The 26721-nt window shown below is 38.8% G+C and overlaps 1 protein-coding gene across 1 annotated transcript in view; it reads right to left on the bottom strand.

Moving 5' to 3' along the window:
• The window catches only part of SGIP1 (SH3GL interacting endocytic adaptor 1), a 195904-nt gene that overhangs the window by 22784 nt on the left and 146399 nt on the right, over positions 1 to 26721 (bottom strand). The window contains exons 17-18 of the mRNA XM_058538246.1: positions 24370 to 24435; positions 23393 to 23452 (exon numbers count right to left, since the gene is read on the bottom strand). Of these exons, the coding sequence (XP_058394229.1) occupies positions 23393 to 23452; positions 24370 to 24435 (126 nt within the window). The remainder of the gene's footprint in view (positions 1 to 23392; positions 23453 to 24369; positions 24436 to 26721) is intronic.

Raw genomic sequence — 26721 nt, 5'->3', positions numbered from 1 at the left:
GTTCGCTGGTTTGGATCCTGGGCGCACACCGATGCACCGCTTGTCAGGCCATGCTGTGGCACCATCCCATATGAAGTGGAGGAAGATGGGCATGGATGTTAGCCAAGGGCCGGTCTTCCTCAGCAAAAAGGGGAGGATTGGCAGATGTTAGCTCAGGGCCGATCTTCCTCACAAAAAAAAAAAAAGATTATACTTAATGAAAATGCTATTAGTAACAAGTGAAAGCTTCTGTTCCCCTGCAGAGACTGAGAGTGTCTCAGCTAATATGGTTATTGGAAAACCAGGAGAGTGTCTAAGATGGTGAGAAATTCAAACCTCATGACCTGAGAGGACTAAGAGGGGCCTGGAAACTCTTTTCAAATATCTGAAATAATATCACCACACAGTGACTCAAGGGACCAGAATTCATGGCCACAGATCTGCAAGTTAATAGCTCTGTCACCTTGGGCAAATCAATTAAGCTTAGGTTTTCTCAACCATAAAATGAAGGCAAATAGATCACATAATATCTGATTTTAAGTTGTTCATAGACATTTAAAAATTTTAAATGGTAGGAATAATTTTCTAATACAGAAATAAGCTGCTTTGAAAACAGCATCCCTTCACTGGGGGTTTGAGTGAATCTGTCAGACATTTACTAAATCTCTGCTATGTGCAAGACAGTGATGGGGACACAAATATATAAGCTTTCAAGAAATCAGATATAAACATACGGAAAACCTAATAACAATAACATATGCAAACAACAGCTTCAGACAATAGTTCAAATGACAGCACTATGAGATTATCTCACTGCAAGATTAATCACCAGATGAGCAATATAGGTGATCCTGTTCCGTGATTCAGCAAAAGGAAGCTTGGGTTCTGGAGTCACATAGACGAGGGTGTGAATCCCGGCTCCTCCACTTACAATCTGTATGCCCAGGGGCAAGCTATTTAATCTGTTTGTGACTCAGTTTCTTCATCTTTAAAACAGAATAGATAATAATAATATTTATGTTAAAGGCTTGTGGAGAACATCAAATGGGATAACATTTGTGAAGTTCTTAGAATGGTATGTACTCAAAAAATATGTTATTATTGTTGTTGTTGTTGTTGTAGCTATTTTGTCAGGGTGAAACTTACCAAGGTTGTTGAATTACAGTTGGTTCTTTGAAGTTGAGTAGTTATTTAGGTAGAAAATGAAGGGAGATAATACCACAAATAGTATTCTTCCCTGAGCATGGAGATAGACTAGAATTTTTAGGTTCCTTCCATCACTAAAATTCTGTTATCATAAGAACAACGAGTTCTATGCATGCATGCTTAATTTTTTGCATATCACATAGGTGGCTATTACATCTGTTTGAGGTGCTTGATATAAGACTTGGAGCAACAGGAGATAAGAGTTGGTTGAATGAGTGTTTGTTTTTTGATTCATTCAAATGTGAGTTCCTGCAATAATTAGGCACCGTGCGAGGTGCTGAGGGATATGGAAATGGATGAGAAGTGCCCTCCCTTCATGGAGCTGATATATGAAAGGGAACTATCGTATTAGATACAAATGAGAGATAAAGCACTATGTGAAGTTAGAGAATAGTTTAATATAATAATTATATATTGACATTAATGATCATTTTTAAAGAATTCAAGGTAGAAACAGTATTTATTATGTCTGTCCTTCAATAAAATAAAATATCAAACACTAATATGGCGTTATGTTCTTTATACGTTGAAGGGATAAACAGGTTCAGTATAACTACCTCTATTTCACTAGACCAAGGTCACTCCGCTCGTTAAGTGGTAAAACTGAAATTCAACCCTTGGTCTCTCGATTCTGACAAAAACAGTAGTAGCAACAATGAAAACTTCTGTACTTCTTACTGCATACCCAGAACTATTCAAAGGGCTTTACTTATATTAACCCTTAATCCTGATAATATGCCTATACTGCGGCTACCATTATTATCCCTGTTTTACAGATGAGACAACTGAGGTTTCAGGTTGTTCAGTTGGGAAGCAGTAAGAACAGAATTGGGATGCAAACCTAGGACGGCCTGACTCTGGATCCCACACTCTTACCTTCTCTGCTTTAGAGAAGTGAGACAAAATCATGTTAGGCATCAGACGGCACATTCGTGGTGCCCCCAGAAGGACGAGTTGCTGCCATTAGCTTATGGAGTTATGACAAAATAGCAAAGCCAGGGTCCTGGAAAGCAATGGGCAAGCACACTTGGGGAGTTCTAAGAAATGGAAAAAGGCACACAGAGTTGCCAGTGTGTGATGGTGTTTTCTGAAAGGCAGTTTCCTGTGACTCTCATTACCAAGCCAGGTTACACACACACACACACACACACACACACACATGCACCCTAACGCTAAAAAAAATTAAATTCTTAATAACAGTATGGCATCTTTAATAGAAAAGGTAGTTAATTTGTGGAAGCATTTCCTGAGGCGTCAATTGAAATATGAATGTGGGTATAGAATACAGACTGTATATGCAAAACTATTAAAGGAGGAAGGGGAAGGGAAAGGGAGAGAGAGATTTTAAAGCAGAAAGGGAAAGATACAAAAAAAAAAAAAGGGAAAAGGAAGCAAAATACTCAGGTACAGAAATTGAGTAAGAGTACAAAGGGGTGACCAACAAATGCACGTTTGCTTCCCGGGTTCAGCAGAGACGCCTCCTCCCACCCCACCGCCGGGCGCATGCGCAGAGGGAAAGCAGGGAAGAAGGTGGGCCCGAAGCCGACCCGGGAGTGGGCAAGGCCTCGCCTCCCTCTATGCACGTTTTTGTCCCTTTTCTGTATCACCTTCTCCACTTTGCAATGTTGAAATTTAGAACTTTTTTCACATCAAAGCCAGCTCCTGAAGAGGACTTATTTTCTGTTGTTTTAAATTTAAAATGAATTTATGTCAGAGGAGTGCCTTCCACAGGGCTGTCTACAGCATTCGTTACTATATGCTCCATAAACGGTAACAGCTGTTATTTACTGTCCTAACTTTGTGCCAAACTCTGTGTGATGCTTCACCTGTATAATCTCCTTTAATTTGCACAAGTGCCTCATCAAGTAGGTGCTATTTTTTTGTTTATTTTTATTAGTGTCATAATAGTTTATAACATCATGAAATTTCAGTTGTACATTATTATTTGTCAGTCATATATTATTTGTCAGTCACATATATATGTGCCCCTTCACCCCTTGTGCCCACCTCCCAAGTTAGGTGCTGTTTTTAACATCCCTTTCTTACAGATGAGGAAACTGAGAGCTTCAGTAAGTAGCTCAAATTCAGAGAGCAAGCGACCCAGACTTCTAGCTGTTATGCTTTGCTGTTACCATAGAGAGTCTAGGACTGTGTCAGAGGGCGTAGGCTTCAGTCTTGACCAAGCGTTGTAGTTAATATCTGACCTTGGGCAGGTCAGTTATTCTAGCTGCACCTCCATTAGACTGGACATTGATCTCAGCACTACCAACCTTATCTGACTGTGGGGAGGATTTGCACTTATAATACCAGGTGTCACAAGAGCTGCAGATTTTACCTTCTGTTCATCTGGGGTTAGAAACAATCACTTTTAAAGCACAACTTGAAGCATGGGCAGCAGAGAGAGAGGTCTTGTTTGTCTAGAAGACCAATCCCACCCTTGCAGTCAACCAACCCAAATAACTGCCCAGTCCACCGGGCCTGCTGTGGGCGAGAGGCAGTGGATAACCCTTAGGTCCAGCAATGAGAATGCAGGAGACGGAATGGATGGATGGAGGCAACAGAAAGTCCCAGAATGCGTAAAAGAAGAGAGAAGAAATTCCAAGAGTTGTATGAAGAAGCAGAGAGGGGATATTGGGGTAGCTTTTTCTAAAAAAAAAGGGGATCATATTAGTTAGAATTAGTAAAAAGACAAATTATACTCAATTCTATGATAATTTATAGAGTATATTCTGTATAACACAATAATAAAGACAAAGAATGTTGGAATCAGATTAAATTAAATTTGAATCCTCACTTTATCACTTACTGTGTGACCGTGGGCAAATTACTTAACCTTTCTGAGGTTTAGCTTCATCATTTTGTAAAATAGAGATAGTAGCTTCTACAGATGTTGTGAGGATTAAATATGATGATACAGATGCCCTTGTTATCTGAGGATAGTCAGTATCAGAAAAAAGTCACTTAAAAATAAATATATTTAAATAGTTCCTAAAATTTTGTAGTAAATAACGATAAAAAGGCTTGATTGGGACTCTAAATAGTCATAAATTAAATTTGTGGAAAAAATCTTTTATTAACAAACCACAATCAAATAATTAGTGAGTTCTTAAAATGAACAAAAATGATTTGTGTTGATATTTTGAGGAAGGGCATATTTTTCTGATAAAATTGTGTTATAGCTCTACACACCAATCTAGGTTCAGATTTGGTTTTGATTCCTCATCATAAAGTGAGCCATTATTGCAGAGTTAATTGAGAGTTTTGTAAATTTTCCTGAAGGCCTTTCAATTTCTTGATTTTCTTTTGAAATGGCTATGGTGTCAGCTTCCATTTTTTCTTCTTCAGTTATTAATACTTTTATTGCTGCTAAACCCTGAATTGACAGTGCCTTTGAGTGCGACCTAAAGAGCTTTACATCATCCCTTTCATTGACTTCACAGAATCCTGTATCCTTTCTGAGATTGGCAATTTCATTTTGCAATAAGTGTGCACTGTATCTGCATTGTTTGTCCATTGTAGGATCAGAGGTTTATGGGGAAACTGACCAACCTTGCATTTATGTCATGAATGGGGACAGATGTCGTAGATGCTGGTGTTGATTTGGGAAAAGTGATATTAGAATGGGAACTAATGTTGTAAGTAAATACTTTCATGTTGTGTCGGTCTTTACTTTCTTACAAAATCCAATAACTGCAAAGATGCTGATAATGACACTGGGTGAGGAGGATTCACCAGTATATGTAAGGCTGAGTGCCTGTACACAATCAATACTCAATAAATGGTAGCCATTATTGCTAACAGCAAGTAAGAATTTGCATGGCAATCACAGTACGTAATATATTGTTTCAGGCTCCCCTCAACACCATATGCACTTAGCACAGGAGAGAAGGTGGAAGATTAGAAGTTCTTCTTGGGTCAGTAGAAAGAACTGTGTCATGAGAGCTTGATTTAAGAAGGTGGGTTGTGCACTTGTGACCTTGTGAATTTCGGCTGAACTGATGATTCATAAAGTAGTATTACCTTTTTAAAATCACAGCAGCTTCTTTTTAAAAAATTTTTAGGATAGGTTTGTAAGAAAAGAAGTCAAAGAAAAGTTAAGTATAAATTTTCTGTTTTTTTCTTTTTCTCTACATCTTTGAATGTTACAATTTTACATAAACTAGTTGGCTTAAATTATATGAAATATATCCTATATATGTGTATGTCGTATATATGTGTGTATGTGTATATGTTGCATATAAAAATCTATACATAAAATATTTTGTATATTTTTGGTATATTTGTATGTTTTTTTCTATTTTAGAGTTTTTGGTAGTCCAGTGAATGCTACAGCCTAATCTAATAAATAATAATGCTGTGATGAGGGCTAAACTGAGTGTATACTTTTTGTGTTCCAAGGACTATGCTAAATGTTTCACATGCATTACCTCATTGAATCCTCACACTTAAGAAAAATATATTATTATTACTATTTTACAGATGCCAAAACTGAGGCTTAAAAAAGTCAAGATGCTTCCCCAAGTGCTACCTTGGCTTCTCACATCCTGAGATAAATAGCGTCAATTGACTTGCTGAGTGTCAGGAGAGAGGAAGAGGGGCAAACCTCAAAAGAGGAGGCAGTAGTCTTATTCCTGAGTACCTGCTATGAGCTAGGCACTGTCTCTTATGCTTTACATCTAGTGCATCATTTAATCATCACCACAATCCTGTGCCCAGATAGGCATTACTACGTATTACAGATCAAGAAACCGAGTCTGAAAGAAGATAGTCATTTGCCCCTATTCTCACAGACAGTAAGTGGCGGAGTCAGGATTTAATGTGAGTCCACTTAACCCTGAGCTCTTCCCATATAAGGAGCCCCCCGGGCTTCGTCGCAACCCACAGTGGCATTAGGTAAGTTATACCTGTTACATGGTTTTCAGTGTGCAAGGCATTCGCCTTCATGAACACGAGGAAGGCATACTTAAGGAAGTCAGTTATCATAAAGTAGAGTTAAGGATACTGAATTTCTGGGTGTCAATAAGATTAATTTTCAGTCTTCCTCTTCATTGTGTGTGTGTTTATATATATACATTTCATGTGCATATACTTTTTGCTTTTCAAATTCCACTCAGTCCAGAAACATATGATCAGCTGACATTTTTGTCATGGTTTACAGAGAATTTTCTTCAAACTGGGTCTTTGCTTATAGTTCCCAAACCATCATCGAACATTAATTCCCTACTTAATTAACTTCCTAAAATAATCTGTTTGACCCAGAAAATGGGAAAATTATACTTTGTTTTCATCATCAAAGTCACATCAAGCATATTCAACACAAGGACTATTGTTCACGATGGACATTAGGCAGGAGACAAAGCCATAATGAAAATGTCTTCGGTATGAGGACTCGCACGACCAAATCCTGGACAACTTCTTATACACAGCATGGAGAGTTAGTTTGACCCAACATCTGGAGCTGAGCCCGCTAGAGCATGGTGCTACAAAGGATATGAATAATCGCATCAAGAGCTAATTTACATAGAGCACTTTTACCTGATGGCCACTGTGCTGAATACTTCACGTGCGTTATGTCTTCTACTCTCACAACATCTCTCTGAGGTCCACACCATTATTATGTGTATTTCACTACTGAGGAAATTGAAACTTAGTGAAATTAAGAATTTGCTCAAGGTAACTTGCTCTCCAGTAAGTAGAGGTGCTGGGACTGAAAACCAGATCTAATGCCAATTATATTCGTAAACCCTAGCCTGTGTTATCAATGTTCACACCTTCATGTCAGGAAGCTTAGCTCCAAGATCCAGCTGGATGCACAGCCTGCATTCTCAATGGGGCAGTATCACCCCAAGGGGGGCAAAAATTAGTTCTTGGGAGAAGATAAAAGAAATCTTACCTTTTTATGAATAAAGCACACAGATATACATACAGAATATAAGCAGATGTACAGTACATCCGTGATATTAAAATTCTGCTGGGGAGCAATTAGGGGAAAACAAAGGTCTAAAAAGAGTCCCTGGGTAAGGGAGGAGATATGGAAAAAAAGTGTGAGAAGCACTGGTTTACAGTTTTAAAAGGGCCATGGATGTGAATGCCCTTGGACACCTCGTCAACTCTCTTGGAAAAAAACTTTAAGGCACTGGTTTTGCTGAAGGATAGTAGTTTCTTTCTTTCTTCAAATTTACACTGAGTGAATAATATCTTCAGTGCCATCATTAGGGGTGGTCTAATCAAGATACTTGGGAAAACTTCTAGGACCATGCAAAGGAAAAGAATGCAGGAAAGGGAGGCTTGAGAACGTGGTCAAGGCAGGGGAGGTGTTCTCCCGTGAGCAGCGTGGGCCATCCCTGAGCTGGGCCAGTAAAGAGGTGAATATAGTCGGGGCTTCAATATATCTGAGAAGCTGGAGAGAGCCTGGGTCAGGCTTCAAACCAAACGGGAGCAATGCCAGAACACAATGGGAGGAGACCGCGACCTGGGTCTAAGAGCGCAGAGAGAAGGTGCGAGGAGTCTGTAAAGGAGTGGGGAGAATCAGAGGTTCCAAAGGACATCTGAGCACGTGGGCAGGCGGAGTGTGTCTTTCCATGGAATGTCTGGGGTGTGTTTCAGAGAAGTGGTGGCTACTTGAAGGTGCGGCCCTGCAGTGGACGACACTGGTATATTATTAGCCTGTCAGAGATATTCTCAAGTTCAAGTGGGAAACATTTAGGCTTTTAGAAAGAAACAAATATTCAATGAAGAACCATAAATGGCTAAAAAAGTATGAAAACAAGTTCAGCCTCCCTAGTAATCAAAGAAAAGCAACAGGAAGAAAGAGAGAACTTTTTACCTTTTCAGATGAGAAAATACCTGAGAAAAACCAGTACTGGATGTTTGTGAGAATACAGTGAAATAGGCCCTGTAATATAACGTTGGTGGAAGTAAAAATTTGTGTAACCTTTCTGGAAAACTGCTTGGCAATGTGTACCATGAACCTTTAAAAGTTTAATAATTTTAGCCCATAATTCCACTTTTCAGAATCTATTCTAAGAAAATATCTTAAGGCATAGAATTATGTGCAAAGATGTTCACTGCATATGGAAAAACTTAAAGCAATTTAAATGCCTAATAATTGAAGTGAAATAAATCATGATTCATGACAGAATGAAACGTTATGCACATATTAAAAAGTTTTCAGTAATTAAAAATGGAGCTGAAAACAATCAGCTATTATTTGTCTATTTTCCCCACTAGATTGGAAAAGATAAAAAGTACTGACATACTCAGTGTTGATAAGGGCATGGAAAAATTGCTGGTGTGAACTTTTGGAGGGACATTTGGTAATCTGTAGTAATATTTAAAATGTGCAGACTCTTTAACATAATGATTCCATTTTTAGCAATTTATCCTTAGGACAAATTTAGACAAGTATATGAAGATATAGGTTTAAGGCTGCTCATTGCACCATTTTACATAATAGCAAAAAAAAAGAGAAAGGTTAAAAACCCAAATACCCACTCATAAAAGGTAGGTATACGCATCTAACATAATACTATGGAACATTAGCATGGTTATACAGACGTACACATATACACACACACACACGCATAGATACATACACTGCATATAGTAAATTTAAGTGGCTACTATTGACCGAAGGTGACAGAGCAGATTATATATTCTATTTGCATATAATTGTACATAACGTTTCCTTGATTATAAGAAATATACTTTTGAAAACACTCTAACATTTCTGAAATCGAGATGCGTCTTGTAATCAATATCAAAAGAAACCTGGTAGCTGCTTACAGAGAATGTTCCCCTGTCGTGTTTGCTCATTCCTGAGGGAATGTAACCACAAGCAGACGTTAGCAGCTGGTCTCAGAGTCTCCTAGTGGAGCTGAGTTCCTTGAACTGATAGCCTCTCATGTGACTGAATTTTAACTTACATTTGGACTTTTATTTCCCTTAAAATGCTCTTTTTTTTAAAAAAAAAAGACTGCATTTGATGCAGTAATAAAGTAACCAGTTATCTGTACACAGAAGATAAACTGTCACACATGAGGCTATGCAACTGCAGGCAGGAGAAACCACCACATTCTTTAAAGTCTAAACCACAGAATTTTGAAAGATGAGACAGGTAGGTGCTGACTGAATTACGCATCATGAAAGAATATGTAACTCAGGTGCTAAAACTAGATCTGTCAGAAACTCCCAGCTGACTTTCAGGAAAGTCGTTCACCTTCGGCAATTTATAAACAAACTCGGGAATACGAATGCAGATAAAAGCCTGGAATTTTTCATGTGCCCCCAAATTAAACTATCAACATCAAAGAGAATAAAGAGGTCAAGATCACCAACATGCCCTATAAAAGCCTCGAGCCACTGGCATAGGAAACATAACTGCTGAGGCCAAAAGTGATCTAGGTGTATCTTTTAATTCTGAATATGAAATAGGTTTAGACTCAATTTCCGATGATTATACTGAAGATAGTGGCTTGCATTTTGCCTGTTGTTGTCGGTTAGGTAAAAATGCTTTTCTATATTCAATGAAGTTTATTTTGCATCCGAAAAGTCGTTATTAAACCAATGGAGCATATCCCAATGGATGGCTTCTTGGAATCAAGTAAATGCAGCAGACACACAAGTGTGTGTGTGTGTGTGTGTGTAAATATATACAGAGGGAATTTTCTTCAAGATTTTTCACCAAATGTTAAAAATGTTTTCTCTACTAACCTCTCAACAGTGTGATTTCAGGGTTGTATTTACTCTCTCTTTTTTTTTTTAGTTCCAGGATCTTTCTTTCCCTTCAGTTTTACTGAGGTATAATTGAGAAACAAAATTGTAAGATATTTACAGTGTACATCTGGATGATTTGATATATATATACATTGTGAAAGGATTCCTCCCATCTAGTGAATTAACACATCCATCACCTCATATATTTTTCTTTTCCTGTTTTTTTGGTGAGAGCATTTAAGTTCTACTATCATAGCAAATTCCTGTTGTAGGATATGGTGTCATCAGTGATAGTCACCATGTTATACATCAGATCCTCAGACCCTACTCGTCTTAGAGCTGAAAGTTTGTGCCTTTTACCAACCTCTTTCTATTTCCCCCACCCCCCAGACCCTGGCAACCACTTTGATACTCTTTGTTTCTAGGAGTTTGACTTGTTTTTGCTTTTTTGTGTTTTTTTTTTTTTTAAGATTCCACATGTAAGTGGTACCAGGCAGTATTTGTCTTTCTCTGTCTAGCTTATTTCACTTAGCATGATGCCCTCAAGGTTCATCTATGTCGTTGCAAATGGCAGGATTTCCTTCTTTCTGTGTATTTACTCTTTTACCTATACTTTACCATACTGTTTGAATTTTTAAAAGTAATGTGCTTAAGTCAATTTCATGATCAGAATGAAGCAAACTATAAGCTATTTTCAAATACATTTTAATGGCATGGGGGACATTATCATATGTTAAAATAAAAGGATACATAATTATATACTGTATGAAAATATAAACTACACACACAAACACACACACATGGTCACATACACATGAAAAATCTCCAAAAAGAAATGCAAGAAAATGATAACAGTGGTTAACTACAGTTATTACATTATAGATTATTTCATTTTCTTTCTACTTTTCTGTTTTCCTAAATTTTCTATAATGAGCATGCATTACTTCGATATTGTGGCAAAAATACTATAAATAGAAGCTGGGAGTTATATTGGGATTTTAAATAACACTGAGTTTTCCACATTTCTCCTTTATTTATTTCCTGAATGGTTCCTGTTCTTACAGTTAAAAAGTGGATGTCGGTAATTTTGAACACTACTGAAAGTTATTCCTCTAGGGGGCTGATACTGGTGAATGGAGAGGCGTAACGAACGCTGTCTGTCGTAGTCTGACTGCCTGAAAGCCTGCTATTTGAGCCGCCAGTTTCATGAGGAATGGGTTGTAAGCAGAGTTCAAAAAAGACAAAATCGGAGAAAAGGAGTAATCGACATTGAGTAACTCATTCTTCCTCTTCCTGGACTCACCCTTTACAATGACAATTGCAACTCTTGAAAGTCACCAAAACATCCTTGAAAAATTAACATCACCCTTACTCCTTTGTGACACTTCTCCAGAATAACCTTTTGTGTTTTCTCAAAGGCATATTTCAAGTCTCTAAATCAGATCTTAGGGGAAGCCATGCTGTAATTACTCTGAATACAAGACCAAGAAACACAATTGTAAAGAGCACACACTGTCTGTGTGAATGTGTGCCATCAGGAAAGAGGCTCCAAGGCCATATTTACTCATGTCCTGGTGACTTAGTACAGCAGAGCCAGCAGAAGAGGAACAAGTTGTTGAAAACTCCTGTCTGCGGAAAGTCCGTGCTCTGGCAGAAATGATTACCGCACGCATGATGCAAAAGAGTTGAAGACACAAAAGGGTTAAATCTTAAGGGCAATGACTTATCTTAATGCCTTAGCTTAAATGCCATATCTTGATGACCCCAAATCAATCTTTGATTTAATAAATGAAGCAATGAATGTAAAATTCTTAGCACATATTAAATATTCATTAATGTTAATTATTATTTTAGGCAATGATTACATTTGTATAGCATCTACTTTATAGTATACAAAAGCCTTTCACAAGTGACTGACTAAGATCTGTTAGGGGTATATGTGATATTGATTAAATATATTCATTCCACACACATAAAAGGGCTTAGAAATGGAAGGTTCCCCCAAGTCTTGACATCACCTCTTTGAATCACTTCTTCATTCATTATGTCAACTCTCCTCTCGGAAGGGGGCAGTCAGAGGTTCTCCTCTCTGTCTGGGGAAGTCAGAGTCAAGAGCACAATAGGATGGGCAGCCTCAAACTGCAACAGCTCTTCTTACAAGACACATAATGAAAAGCTATTGCATGACGAAGGCTCACAGCCACGCAAAGGTAAAGCAACTCCCCCTGGTGATTCTTGGCCTCTCCAGTCTTTTCTCAGGAAGTTTGAAATTACTTGTCTAATCTGCTGAAATGCCATGATTTACAAATCCTTTAATAAAAGAGATGGTAACAGATTTTCTTCCAACATCTCCCATCAGCATTAACACAGCACCCCGGGGAGTACATCACCAGGCGGATCATTAGTCCCAACAAGTCAGCTTTAATGATAGGCTCTGGTAGAGGCGGGGGCTGTACAGCGGGGAGGAGGCGTTCTGCTTCCAAATCATTCTCCTGCTCCATAAGCAGCAGAGAAAAGTTTGCTCATTGTCCCTGCTGACAAGGAGGGAGGCCATGTAGCAACTCACGGCAGATCAAGTTGCCAGTTGTTTTATGGGAAGAAGAGAATGCTACACCTCAAACTCCTCCAAAGCAGGCAGTAACTAGACAAAACACAGCCATGTTACAAGCACGGGATACGTGAAGTCGGACAATAGAGGTGAGAGCTAATCGTTATTGAGCGCTTAGCACGCACTGACCTCACATGTACTTGACCATTTAATCCTGAGTACAACCCTGTGAAATAGATGCCATTACCATTCCAATTTCCAGAGGAGGAAACCAAGACTTAGAGAGGTTAAATAACTTACCTAAAGTCCCCCACTGTGCTGAGGCTATGATTCAGACCCAGAGGCTAATTCCAGAGCCAATGCTCGTGCGCGTGCGCACACACACACACACTTTTTTCCTCTCTCTATATATATATTCCATGTATTTTCCTCTATTTATCTATATGTATGTACATATGCATGTGTGTGTGTATGCATGTGCACGTGTGTGTGTACTGAGTGTAAACGGATATAAATTAATTGGGGACTCTTTTTCTATATCTAATATCTAGAATAATACCCAATATACCTTTAGGTTAACATTTACACATTACATAAGATTATATATTAGAACTCTAACTCAGCAACATTTTATATTTCTTCAAAGCAGGCTCTCTGTAGACTTTAATGTCACTCTCATTTCTTCCTCTGGACTCTTCCCCTAACTTCTAGGCCAGGTTAGGTCTCCCTGCTGGGTGCCTCCAAAGCACCCTATCTCCTGAATTATAACCATCTCTACACATTATTATAACTACTTGTTTAATGTCTGGCTTCTATGCTCCATGAAGGTAGAAACATGTCTTTCTTATTCACAACTGTAACCCCGATGCCCTTCATAGCACCATGCATGTAGCAGGGACTCAGTAAACACTTGCTGATTGAATGAATGCAGCCATAACAATATCTGTTCCTATAGCAATATTATAAAGGCCTTATTCTACAAATGTGTTCATTGTTTTCCCTATCAGATACCTACCTATTGCAGAATTAGTAAACATGGAAAACCGTAGCATTTTGCTATGCAACCATCATAATCAATTTTGTACACACACATATAAACGTATGCAGACAGTCCTTACTTCTCCTAAAGAATATTAACTATGAGCACGTCCAGGCATATACATATTGGAGCTACCATGAGGACTATTTCAAGTTAAACTCTACAATATCATAATGGACAGCTAATTCCTTCTTCTGAACACGACTTATAATGAAAAGTGAAATGTCCTATAAAAAAACAATTTTCTTTCTATTTATAAGCAAAGAAATACAAAATTTATTTCTCAATTATTTTTAAGGTTTATACATTACATTTTTATTTGATGTACACAACAGATATTAAAAATTCCTTCAGTCTCATATCATGATCAGTTTTGAGTATTCATGTCTGTGTGTCAAGAGGAAGAAAAAGGAGAAGAGATAAAAGATTGTACGACAGATGAGAACGACACACACTGAAGAGAGGACAAAAGGCCTTGATGGGCAGCAGTTGGGGAAGAGGCAGAGCAACATCTCTATGCTGACTTGTATTTGCAACAATAGCTCCTAGAAGCTGGTATTTTTCTTCTAGGTTTGATGTCTGCAATTTTCCTCTCTAGTAGGTTAGCAGTCATACTCAGAGGGCAACTGGGTCAGCCAGATAGGCATTCCCTCAAGCATGAACAACCGAGAGACAACAAACCAACAAAAGATCTAAGCACTTAATATATTCCATAAAAACATAACCATTGAATATCATGCATTCAATCACTGATATTTGCGTGGCTATTTAAAGAAAAGATACAATGGAGCAAGTTCCAAGTTACATCGCATTCTTTTTCCAATATGGCTCCTGAATGAGGCATGCCCCAAGGTTAAACCCTCACCTCCATGGATTCAGCCCTTATCTCTAAGCAAATGACTCCCAAATTTCCACAGTCTGTTTACTCCTGGGCTCACACCACGCAGATGGTGTGCAGGACCTCAAAGGTGAGAGATCGCGAAAGCCACTCATTCTTCCTGACCCAACCTAGTACTCTTGGAGACTCCTTTCTCCTGGTTTACAACCACATACTTCTCTTGTGTCTCAGGATGGAAGCTTCCACTCCTTTCCACATCCTATTAGATGTTAAATGGTTCTACCTCAGTCGTGTTTCTCAAATCTCCCGATGAAAATGGTACTGTCAGTCCCTCACTACTTCTCTTGGGCTGCTTCAGTAAATCCCCAAATTTATCCTGGCCTCTAATCCTAAAAATCAAAGATGATCGCAACACTTTCTCAAAAAATTCTCAAAATGCCACCTTGCATAGGGATTGTAATTCAAATTTCTTCTCTCAGTATTTAAAGCCTTTTAGAAAATGATCTCTACTCACTTTCAAGGTCATTTCTTAAAACATTCCTCATCTCTCCCAGTGTTTACCTCCCTGAGTACAACTCAGATATCACTCCCCTGAATGCCTCTGCTCAAGTCATTTCCTCAAATTGGAACACTCTTAGCTGTCTGAATTCCTCCTTGTCCCTTAATGTCCCTGGGCCTCCGAGAAGTTATCCCAGGTTCTTCCCAGTTAAAAATCTATCCAGTATTCATACATTTCCAGCAAGTTTTTACAATCCTATTATGGCGTTCGCTGCAGTATGCCCTTTATAGGAAGTGCCTATGTCTTCTGTTTCCTGTGAATTCCTAGAAGGCAGAAGCCGTATCGTTTGGCCTCCGTAATTCCTACGCAGGGGCTTAGAGCAGAGAGGAGTTCATGGGATGCTTGTTAACCACTGAATGGAGGAAGACATGAGTGCATATTCTTTAACTTTCTATTCTATTCAGCACTGACCCAACTTCCCTTCGGCTGCTCTAGGGAACTATTTAACTTATGCTTCCGGTTTTGAAATTGTCTACATATGGCAAGTCTTCGTTTCCGGGCTTAGGGCTTTTTGCGGTTCTTATTAGTGCTCCATGCAGTAACCCTGGAGGAATAGAAACGTTGGTATATAATCTACTTCTGCACCCAGGCAAGTGTGACTAAACTTGGGGTTCATCTCCTTTGCTGGGGTGTCAAAGGCTTCAATCTTGAGCAAAGCAAAGGCTGTCCAACATTTTTATATTTTAAAGTTATTGCATTACGTTCATTTTCTTTTGAGTGAGGGACATATTCAGAAACAACTGTGTGTTTTGGACTGTTATGGCTATAAGACGAAGAAAACACATCATCAGTGAGTTTGACGGCGATTCAAGAGGAAGTTCCTGGGATTAGTCACTACTAGAGATGCCAGAGGTCCCCTTAGAGACTAGGAAAACTCCAGAAATTAGAAACAAATGCGTCTTGGGTACAGAGCCTTCTTGGTCCCTTCCCTTAATTCTCCTTATTCAGTTTGAATGCAAACTCAAACTACAAATAATAAAAACCTTTCAGAGCTATTAAGCCACAAAAAGACATGGAGGAACATTAAATGCATATTACTAAGTGAAAGAAGCCAATCTGACAAGGCTGCATACTGTATAATTCCAACTATATGACATTTGGGAAAAGGAAAAACTATGGAACCAGTAAAAAGATCAGCCGTTGCCTGGGGTTGAGGGGCAAGGGTGGGTGAATAGGAGGAACACAGAGGATTTTTAGGGCAGTGAAGATACTCTGTATGATACCATAATAATAGATACAGGTCACTATACATTTGTCCAAACCCATAGAATGTACAACACCAAAAGTGAACTCTAACGTCAGCTATGGACTTTAGGTGATCCTGATGTGTCAATGTAGGTTTATCAATTGTAACAAACTTACCACTCTGGTGGGGGATGTTGATAATGAGGGAGTCTGTGCATGTGTGGGGGCAGGGGATGTACGGGAAATCTCTGTACCTCCCTCTCAATTTTACCATGACCCTCAAACTGCTTTAAAAACATTAAGTAAATAAAAACAAAACAAAATTGAAAAAACTTTCATATTGTATAATACATTAATAAACCAAAAAATTTCTTATTTGATTTTCCTAATTATCCTGCCAGGTGGGTATTGTATTTTCCACTTTAAAGATTATAAAACAGAGACTCAGAGACATTAAATTCTCAAGATCATTTGCTTATTGAGTGGCATAGCCAAGATCTGAATATTATAGTGGTTAGGAACATTGGTTTTATAACCTAACACTAACTCCCTCTGAACCGATCTACCCACTGACTGGCTGTGTCATCTTGGGAAAGTTGCCTAAATTCTCAGATCCTCTGTTTATTCATCTGTAAAATGTGAATAATAATAGTGCCCACTTCATACAGTTGCTGTGTGATTCCTCGAGCTTGTAAATATGGGCTAATTAGCACGAGACAGGGGGCTCATCAGGGATACTGTATCAGTAGTGTTGGTATCAGCAGCAGCACCCAGACGTGCTGACTCCAAATATAATGATCTTTTCACTAACCAGGTACCCCTTGCTTGGTGACTCACGATAGGAGCTACCACCTGCTCTTAAGCTTTCCTACAGTATTTAACTGGATAGAATTCTGCTATGAATTCTGTACATTCATGTCCTCCTTAGCAGCCCATTCCCATAATTGGCCTAGAAATCAGGGCAAAAACAGGCAGCACTTTGCTGACCACGAGATTACGAAATATATATTATGTCTTTGTCCCAGTTCCTGGCACAGAGCTCCTAAAATCCTTGTAGTTTCCTGAGTGGTAAGGGTGAGAGGGAAGTCTTTTGTTATTCCTAATAAGCCTCTTTCAACCATACCTGAGTTTATGCTAATGAGGTGACTCTTGGAGGATGGGGGCTGGTTGCTAGAGGCACCAACCATGAGATTAGAGGATTGGAACTTTCTGTCCCATGTCTGACCTCCAGGGAGAGGAGAGAGTCTGGAGACTGACTTAGCCACCAATGGTCAGTGATTAAATCAATAATGACTACACAATCAGCTTTCCTAAAAGCCCTAAACAATGGGGTTTGGAGAGCTTCTAGGTTGGTGAACACATCAGGGTACTGGAAGGGTGGTACCCAGAGAGATCATAGAAGCTCCATGCCCCTTCCCCGATATTTTGCCCTGTGCCTCACTTTCACTTGGCTATTCCTGAGTTGTATCCTTTATAATAAATAGATAATAGAAAGTAAAGCACGTTCCTGAGTTCTGCGAGCTGTTCTAGCAAGTTATCGAACCCAAGGAGGGGGTTGTGGGAACCTTCAATTTATAGCTGGTCAATCAGAAGTACAGGTGACAACCTGGGACTTGGGATTGGTGTCTGAAGTGGAGGGGGGTAGTCTTGTGGGACTGAGCCCTTAACCTGCAGAGTCTGCACTAACTCCAGGCAGCTAGTGTCAGAATTGTTTAGTGTGAGGAAAACACCCGCATATTTGGTGCGGTGAACGGTATAGAGAAAGAGGTTTCTCTTTTACTGACTTTCTAGTCGATCTCTAGCGTGAGAGTCACACACTAGACATGAGAAAGACAGGGCAACTGCCTCCAAGAGCAGGAAACCAAGTGAAAGATTAGCATCTTGGTCAATTTCAGAGATTTTCAGAATCAGGCAACTAATTTCTTATGGAGAGGCAGAATGAATTCTGAAACCCTCAGCAGATCTGCCCAGTAGAATATTTTGCAGCTTCAGCTCCACTTGAATCTTCTTAACAGGTTTAGGCTACTTAAAAAAACTCTCCGTGACTTTCAGTTATTAATAGAAAGGATTTGACATTTAATATTTACAACATACAGTCATGTGCAGCCTAATGACGTTTCGGTCCACGGCAGACCACATATGCAACGGTGGTCCCATAAGATTAGTACATATAGCCTAGTGTGTAATAGGCTGTACTATCTAGCTTTGTGTAAGTACGCTCTGTGATGTTGGCACAACGATGAAGCCGTCTTATGATGCATTTCTCAGAACTATTCCCTGTCCTTAGGCATCGCATGACTGTAGTTTACATATAAAAATTCAGAATAGCTAGGGAGGGTGATTTTTAATATTTTTAATGAAGACAGTCTTGTATCACTGTTTTTTATGTTTTTATATTTTTTCCCCAACCTGGTTGTACTTAACACTGTGGATCTGCAAAGTTGGTACTCAACAACAATAACTTCACTACGTTATCGATTGAAAAGGGCCTACAGTGGGGTACAGACAATTAGTCAATAACTTCCCACTTATAGAATATTGTGATTTTAGCAAAACAGTTGGTTCTCAGAAAATTAGTCACTCCTTCCAATTTTCCTTTTTCTAGTGACTCTCAGATGAATGAATTAATATCCTTCCGGCCACATGTGAAAAATTTGACCTGTTGCTCTTTACAGGATGTTATTACTATGTGAGGGTAAGAAAAGTTGAGTGGTCCATGGCTATGACTGTGCCTTACCAATTACTAAACGGATATTTAATAACCTGCTGAAGGAGCTCAGAAGTTTAAAATGCCCAAGAGTTCATTTTTTTCATGTAGACAACATAATTTCAAAGAAGAAAATGTAGCTCTCATTGTATATATGATTCAAGTCCTCATAGAAACATATTTTTCCTCCATGGGGTCTAACCTGGATAGAAAAAAGAACTTGAATGTTGGCCTGAGCTAGTGGACTGAGTGAGAAAGGGGCAGACATGAGACCAGAGGTCTTAGCAAGGTCAAAGACAAGGGAAAATCAGGGGACTGGAGAGCTGGAAGGTTAGGAGATTAGCACCAGCACCACCTACCTCAGACTGAATGAGATGACCTCTGCAGAACAGAGCATCATCCCAGGTTTCCAGCTGGCCAACCTGGCTTTGAATGCCTGCTCTACTCTCCTGGCTGAGCGATCCTGCAAAAGTTACTTACGTTACCTGAATCAAGCAATCTTGATTGCTTTCTCAGTGAGTTGTGCAGATGAAACGAGATAACAGATGGAAGGTACTTTGCATGTGGTAAGCACTCAGATCTTAGTTATTATTATCCATTACCTTTATTACTTCAGGTCCCCTATTTAAAACTGCATTCCCAATATGCTACATTCTCCTTCGCTATTTTATGTTTTTCTGTAGAACTTATTATCATCTCCCTGCTATATATTTTACTTATTTATCTTCTTACTTTCGACTCTCCACATTAGAATGTGAGCTCCGTGGTGACAGGGATTTTTTTCCTGGTTTGTCCACTACTGGTGAGAGTCCAGGACTGTGCCAGCACACAGTACTGCTCAATAAATAGTGTTGAATGAAAGAATCATTGCCTAATGCAGTCCTTGGTGTACAGGAAGGGTGGCAAATTGTTAGTTATGAAACAGCTAAAATTACCCTTGCCAGTGGGGACCATTTCCAAGATGTGGCCTGCGGTGTGGGTTACTGAGTAGAGTGGAGGGAAGGTTTGTTGGAGTTGAAGAAGTCAGAGGCCCCAGAGCCAGGGTGTTGGATGCCTCACCCATATTGAATCTGTGCCACAGGAAGAAGTGAGGAAGTGTGGTGGAGAAGAGGATGAAAAGGAGCTGCCAGCATCTCCAAGCCTATAGACTAGTGCAGAGGAATGCTCTGCAGGTTAGCGGTGGACAGCAATGAGGACGGGTAGAAGATGGAATTGTCAGACGGCTGCTTTTCACAGTGGGGAGTGGTTTGGAAGTGGCAGTAAGGGAGTTGGGAGAATTCAAACACTGCCTCCTACTCCCATGACATATGGCCCACAGAAGACTGAAGAACTTTCCGTGGAAAGTGCTACAGGAGAAGTGATGGTCCCTGGGGATAGCTGGGATTCAGTTAAGGAAACAGGTGGGCGAGTTCGGCAGAAAGCCTTCGAATGAAGGGAAGGGTGTTGCTAAGGACGTGACATTCCAAAGGAGTGATGGGAGTTCAAGCAATAAACAGGAACAGAGCAGTCTAGAGATGAGTGTACAAGAAGCTGGATGCATGAGCATAGAGATGGTATTCAGAAACAAGGACACTCAAGAACGTATGGTTGCGGGGTTTTTTTTTTCCCATTACCAGATACAGGATGATTTTGTAGTTAAATAAGCTAATCAAGGCGAGGAATGGCACATTTCTGGAAACATCTTGATGTTAAAATGCTCTAGGAAATTGTTCAAATATCTAACAGTCACATGTTTTACTTGTCATGGAAATATCTTTCCCTTCCTTCCATCTCAGAAGAATACTTGATAGCTTCACTAGGATGCACTCTTGGATGAATGAATTTAAAAAGTTATTACCTTTTATAACCTTTACTTTTTTTTTTAGCCCAACTTAGGTTACATTTTCAGTGAAATTGTTTTTAAAAGTAAAACATTAAGAAAAGCTTTGGAAGTCTTGTGAGTTAGAACCATTGTCTAACACTTTTCTATCTCTCTTGGAAGTGTGAAGCATCTCATGTTATCCCGAAATAAATTCATAAGCCAACGTTCATTAGTTGGTTGGCTGCTCAGTGGCTCAAACACTTACTGGGTAGCTACAATGCCTAAACCCTGTAAGAACAAAGCAGTGAATAAGACAGGCTAAGGTTTTGAACACTATAAAGACATGATTTAGATGCCAATAAATAATAATTTAAAAGATATTTAGAACAGGTGAATATTTTGACCTGGGATTCTTTCTTCCTCTTTTGCATTGCCTGAATGAAGAATTGTAGATAATAATAACTAATATTAATAATAAAAAATGTGGGTAAAATCAGAGTGCCCTAGAAGAGTATGCTAGAAGTGCTATAATAAAACATGTTGAATGAGTGTTTGCAAAGTATAAAAATTTGGGTAGGGGCACTATTCTCAAGGCAATTTAACATGTTATCATTTCTATATCATTTTATTATCACAGAAGAAAACAGAAAAATCTTTCCAGGTCGCACTGGCTAAAATACCTGAGACTAATGTACATAAATGATGAAAACAAACCTTCTCCATTCCTAAAACATAGCCATTCTTGCTCAGGGGGCAAGGTGTCATTTTAGTTTCTCCAAAGTCTTCCCTTGAAGTTCATTTTAATGTACTTCTACCTGCTTATACGTCCTAGACTTGAGCAAAGTGCAAGATGAAGATAACACAGTACTAGAGATTCCAATCAATTTCTACTAAAACTCTTTCTTGTGTGACTTCTCTTGGTCCAAATTGAGAGGCTTAAGGAATTTGGTCTTACTAATTAGGATGGCAATATTAGCAACTTTACTAACAGAAATTTACTAACAAATATTATATTTTACTAAAATAAAAATGTGATTCATATTATGGTATTCCACACATTTGTTAATACGTATATTTGATTGATAGTTTCCTTTTCAAAAACAAACAAACCAACAACCAAAAATTGTCTTTAGATTGGTATCTTCGGAAAAACGTCTGCCTCTCTCTGTTTAAAGAAACACAAACTAAAACACAAGCAAATGAGCCAATAGATACTCTGAAGCCAAAACAAACTACAACAACAGAAAAATTGCCAGTTCTTTTTTGGAGCCCCAGACAATTACTGGAGAGTTGCCTGTAGCGTGTTGCTTAATTTCCTGGTTAAAACAGGGTAAACTACAGCCTCTGCTGTGGCCCGGCTGAAGCAGAGACAGGGCCTTCCCGTCTGAGGTACTTGCTGTCCTTCAGGGTTACCAACCTATTCAACGGTAGCTTCTCCTTTGAGATGTGCTGATCGGGACAAAGACACCTGGGAACTTTTTAATTCCATCTGATTCAAAGAGAAAGTTCAGAAGGTCATAAGTTTGTGGACTTTGCACCTTGGTTATTACAAAATTAATGACCTGAGGCAATGAAAACTTCCCATACAAGTGGAAAATATGCCTCCTGCCCTGAGGACCATCTATCCCCCTGCCCTGTCCCTGAGCCAAGACAAGACAGCAGGTATGTGGAAAGTTTTAAGTCAGACCATACTGTCTGCTGCCATCCAAGCTACTCCACGCTAAGGACTTCCACCCCCAAGACCATCTTGTAAGGAAAATTCACTGTTGAGAGAAAAAAAGCCACACCACACAAACTACTTAAAAATTTGTATCAGTCATTGTGATTTTTTAAGTTGTGTTAAAATATACACTCAGGTTAGGAAAGTTTTTTTTTGTTGTCACGAAACACAAAGACAAGTTCAATATTTAGATTCGATTCTAGAGCAGAATACTTTTTGGCCAACTTTTGATCCCAGGATAAATTTAGCTATTTAAAATCGTAGAAAATAGGGGCTTAAGTGATAAGAATTTATGTTTAAGATGGCCCGTTAATTAAGTTAAATTATTTAATGTTGCCCCCACCATGAGTTTAAATAGGCCATTTTATCAAATGCCTGGCCTGTTAAAATGATTTAGAATTTAAATATAAAACAGAAGAATGCTAATCCTTAATGCAGAATATGACACATTATCCAACATTGAGGTTAGACATCTGACATTATAGTTATGTATATTTTCCTTAATCTTCTAAAATGGCAAGTCCAGCGATAGTTGTCCATTTTACTACAGTCATTCCAGTTGCAATTTCAGGAGATGGAAATAGAACTTACTAAAACACTCCTCTTTTTTTTCTTTTCCTCATTTGTCTGATCTCCCACGCAGTATTCCTTGTCATAAGAATATATATAAATATTTACATTTTACAATAGTAGATGTTGCATTGGTAATCATCCAAACCAAAGTTAAACGCCAATTCCAACCAAAAATGTCCTTATATTAGTTGCATTGCGTTTGCAAGAGTTAGGAAAGAGCCCTGGTTGACAGAGTTAAGTTCCTTGGACAAAAAAGGTTGTTTTTTTCAATTTAACACAGTTAATTAAGTAACCAATATTAACTGCAAATTAGCTTTAATTTTTTTAATATGAAAAATTGAAGATCCCATACCAACCAAATTCATGTACTATTTTCTTTAGTATTTAATATTTTCTAAGTAGCCATAGCATTTTTATATAGAAAGTGAGACCAGGTCTTTTGAAGAGAGCTGGGATTTCGAATGCAGGTGGAAAAGGGTGAGGAAGTATAAATTAGAATCTGGTATGCTATGTCCTACTTACCTTCAAAAGTCAAATAAAACTTTCCTCTGTCAAACCAAACGAGGGAAGGCTGTTCATTCTCTGTATGGCCGGGAGTTGAAGCGGGATGGGGAAGGTTAGGGAGAGGGAGAGAGAAGGACACAGTATGAGTTACAGAGCAGGTCATAATCTCACTACAGGGGAGGGCAGAGGCACTGCATGCTATTAGCGTGCAGGAAAAAGGGAAGGCTGGCAATCTATGGTTTTTTCAGTTCGGGAAACAGAAAGCAAAAGCAAAGCTATGGAGGCCTAAAGAGATGGGCATGTGCTGTTGGGAGCTTGACACTTGGTGCCTGAGCGCGTGGAGCAGAAGTCTTCCTGGCCATGCAGGGGCGCCAGCATATTTTAACTGCACTGGTTTGGGCAAACTGTCATTCAGCAATTGCTGTATCCATTTCATCTTCAGTGTCATCCCCTTCTACGTTTTCAAAAAGATAAACTCGGAGTTACGGGTTATAGAAAACTTAGCTTAGGTTTTAAATGACAACAGCATTGCATATCAATTTAAAGTTCCTGGAAGATGTCAGACATCTTCCATCCCCTCCCCTGGAATCACCTTAGGCATCCAGACACAAACACCCTTTGCCTATGTACCAAAGAGAAAACAAGGTTACTAACGGTGCTCTATTACTTTTTAAGTTAAAAAGCAGTGACTGGACATGTAATTCTGAGCAGTTAAATTATTCCTTCCTTTGTAAATTCACAAAGCAATAGCATCTCACCTTTTTTGAACCTTTTCACTGAGAAACTGTCATGCAACCTGCTGCTTTTAATATGTTCACTTAAAAAAATTCAGTGGCATGAGCTCCACAATGAACAGTAAATAGACAGGTGTATCTGAGAGGCACTGGACACTCATGAGGGGAGTAGCATGTCCATGAAGTTTACAGCATTCAGATGGTATAATGGCTTGGATTTTCAAAGTCTAGAATCTAGAGATTGCTTGGCTCGCACCATACCTGCAGGCGTTTCACAGCGCCTTTCAAACGAGGGCAGTTTGTCATAAAAAACATCATCTTCTGATGCTACGAACCAAAGAAATAAAAAGGAATGGAAAACAAAAGCACAAATACAAATCCCAAATGAAATCAAGCAGCACACTTTACTGGTCGAAACACAGGAATGATTTTAATGGAAAAAGGAAACAAAATCTAAGACACTGGGATTATGACTAGGATATAAAAAAGTGATGTGTTTATTTCATGATGATTCTATGAGAAGAAATTAAAATTTTAAAAATGCCAAGTTTTAGCATCTGTGAATCTGGCTGAAGTCAGCTCCATGGAAGAAATCACGCCCCCACCTTTTCAGGGAGTCGTTAAAGACACTATCATTAATAATTGACTCGTGCAAGTGTATTTCACTTAGACACAATTCTCAAGTGGCCAGACATATGTCCATCAACAGAATCTCCTGATGGAGCGCTGACAGCTTAGCAGGATCACTCAGCACGCACCATCCCCCCATGGGGAAAGAGGAAGCTTTTAACGAGACCATAAAAAAGCAACACTATAAATCTGAGGTCCCTGAATGAAGCATCCCATTTCAACTTCATGAATATCCAAATTCAATTTGCCTTGCACCTGTCTTTGGTGGTTGTGGACTGTTAATTTTGAACGGCATTATTGTAATTCCATCTTTGGCTATGGTATACAGCTATGGCCAAATGCCTTTGTAAAGTGGTCACAGCAGTTGCTCTGGACCCCAAGTGTTCCAGATCTTTGCACATGGTCTCCCTTCTCACCAACTAACAAATGCAGGTAATTGGAGTTTTACTCTATGTGAATTAACAAAAAAGTGCTCAATGCCACAGGGCCTAAGGGTATTATTACAGCTTCAATATAAAATTGAATAAAATCTGTACAAAGACCAGTAAGGGAGAATCCTCCATACGATGTAGCTAAAGAAAGATAAGGAAATGGGTGAGGGTAGTAAAATCATTCCGTAAACAGTATTTCATGGAAAATATTCTACTAGCTTGCCTCCTAAATGTAGAGGATAAGGCAGGGAAACTACCTCTTTGCCAATTCTTAAGGTTCTAGGATATCACCTGTAAATCAGTTTTTATTATACATGTGGCTTCCTTGGTGGTTAGAACAGTTAATGCAACTCCTATAATCTCTCTAGGAGAGGAACAGGATGAATGGAACTGGGGCTCCATAATCTCTCCAGAAAATAGGAAGCAAAACAGTTATACTGGCAGTAACTGAACATAGCAGTGCCTTTTCATACCTACTAGTGGGAAATGATGGAGGCTATTCCTTCCTTTAAAGAACCAACTTCCTATTTACAGTCTCCTTAACATGAGGAGCCTCCGATATTGGAATTTGTTTTTTGAGCTGAAGTTGCAAAACAATAGTTCATAAGAGTTGAATAGCAGGCTTATGCTTTTTTTTTTTTTTTTTTTTTTTGGTGGTTATGGACATTAAGGGCTCAGAAGAAAACATCCTAAATAAATCAGAAAACTTAAAAAATGAGTCATTGGAAAGCTCTGTGCTTGGTTTAAATAAGGGCAACACTCAAATTAAGTACAGAGGAAAAAATTTCCTTAAGAACTAACCATGGAAATTGCCTCCAATTGATCTGGGATGGGGAAGCCAGTACTGGAGACAGCCTTTTTCAAAAAAAATAGCAGAAGAAAAAAAAAGACTAAAATTAAATGTGGGAATTTTTAATTGGGATCAGGAATATCCACCTCCAAAGGACTTTCTTTTTGTGCAGAATGATTGGCGTTAATAAGGGTATTTTTAAAAGAAAGCTTACTCTATTCAGAATTGCCACCCAGTTTGGAGAGACAAAGGTTTGGAAGAAATATTTTAAGTTTTAGATGCTATGGTTAACATTCCAGTACTGAATAAAATCACTTTTGCTCAAAGTTCTAGACCAAATGTAGCATTGAAGTGCATCTGATGCTTCCTTTGGTGCCCATAAATGATTACTTTTCATTCATTACAGATTCCTGGGATGTTAAAGATGCGATTGAAAATGCATAATTAACAGTGAAGGAATGTAATTAACAGTGAATTTAACAAGAAAAAAATTGTCTTTATGGTGGTCTTTTTGCATTGGAGTCCCACAGGAAGACTTTGCAAACGTCTAAAAAAGCCTGTCACCCATAGAAATAAGAAACAAGTAATAAAAGTGGATGTTTACAATTAGAGTAACTCCCTGTTTATCTCTATCTCTAAATGTCTAGGAGCTTGCTTCTTAGAATAGAATAACTGTAAATGTTTTCTCTATTTCTATAACATTAATAGGATTTTTCCCCCAAATCAAATAATGAAGGTCCTGTGAGCTTTTTCCAGTGCAAA

Source organism: Diceros bicornis, chromosome 4 (genome assembly GCF_020826845.1).
Source record: "Diceros bicornis minor isolate mBicDic1 chromosome 4, mDicBic1.mat.cur, whole genome shotgun sequence".
In the NCBI taxonomy this organism is placed as follows: domain Eukaryota; kingdom Metazoa; phylum Chordata; class Mammalia; order Perissodactyla; family Rhinocerotidae; genus Diceros; species Diceros bicornis.
This window is presented reverse-complemented; position numbering and strand designations above follow the sequence as displayed.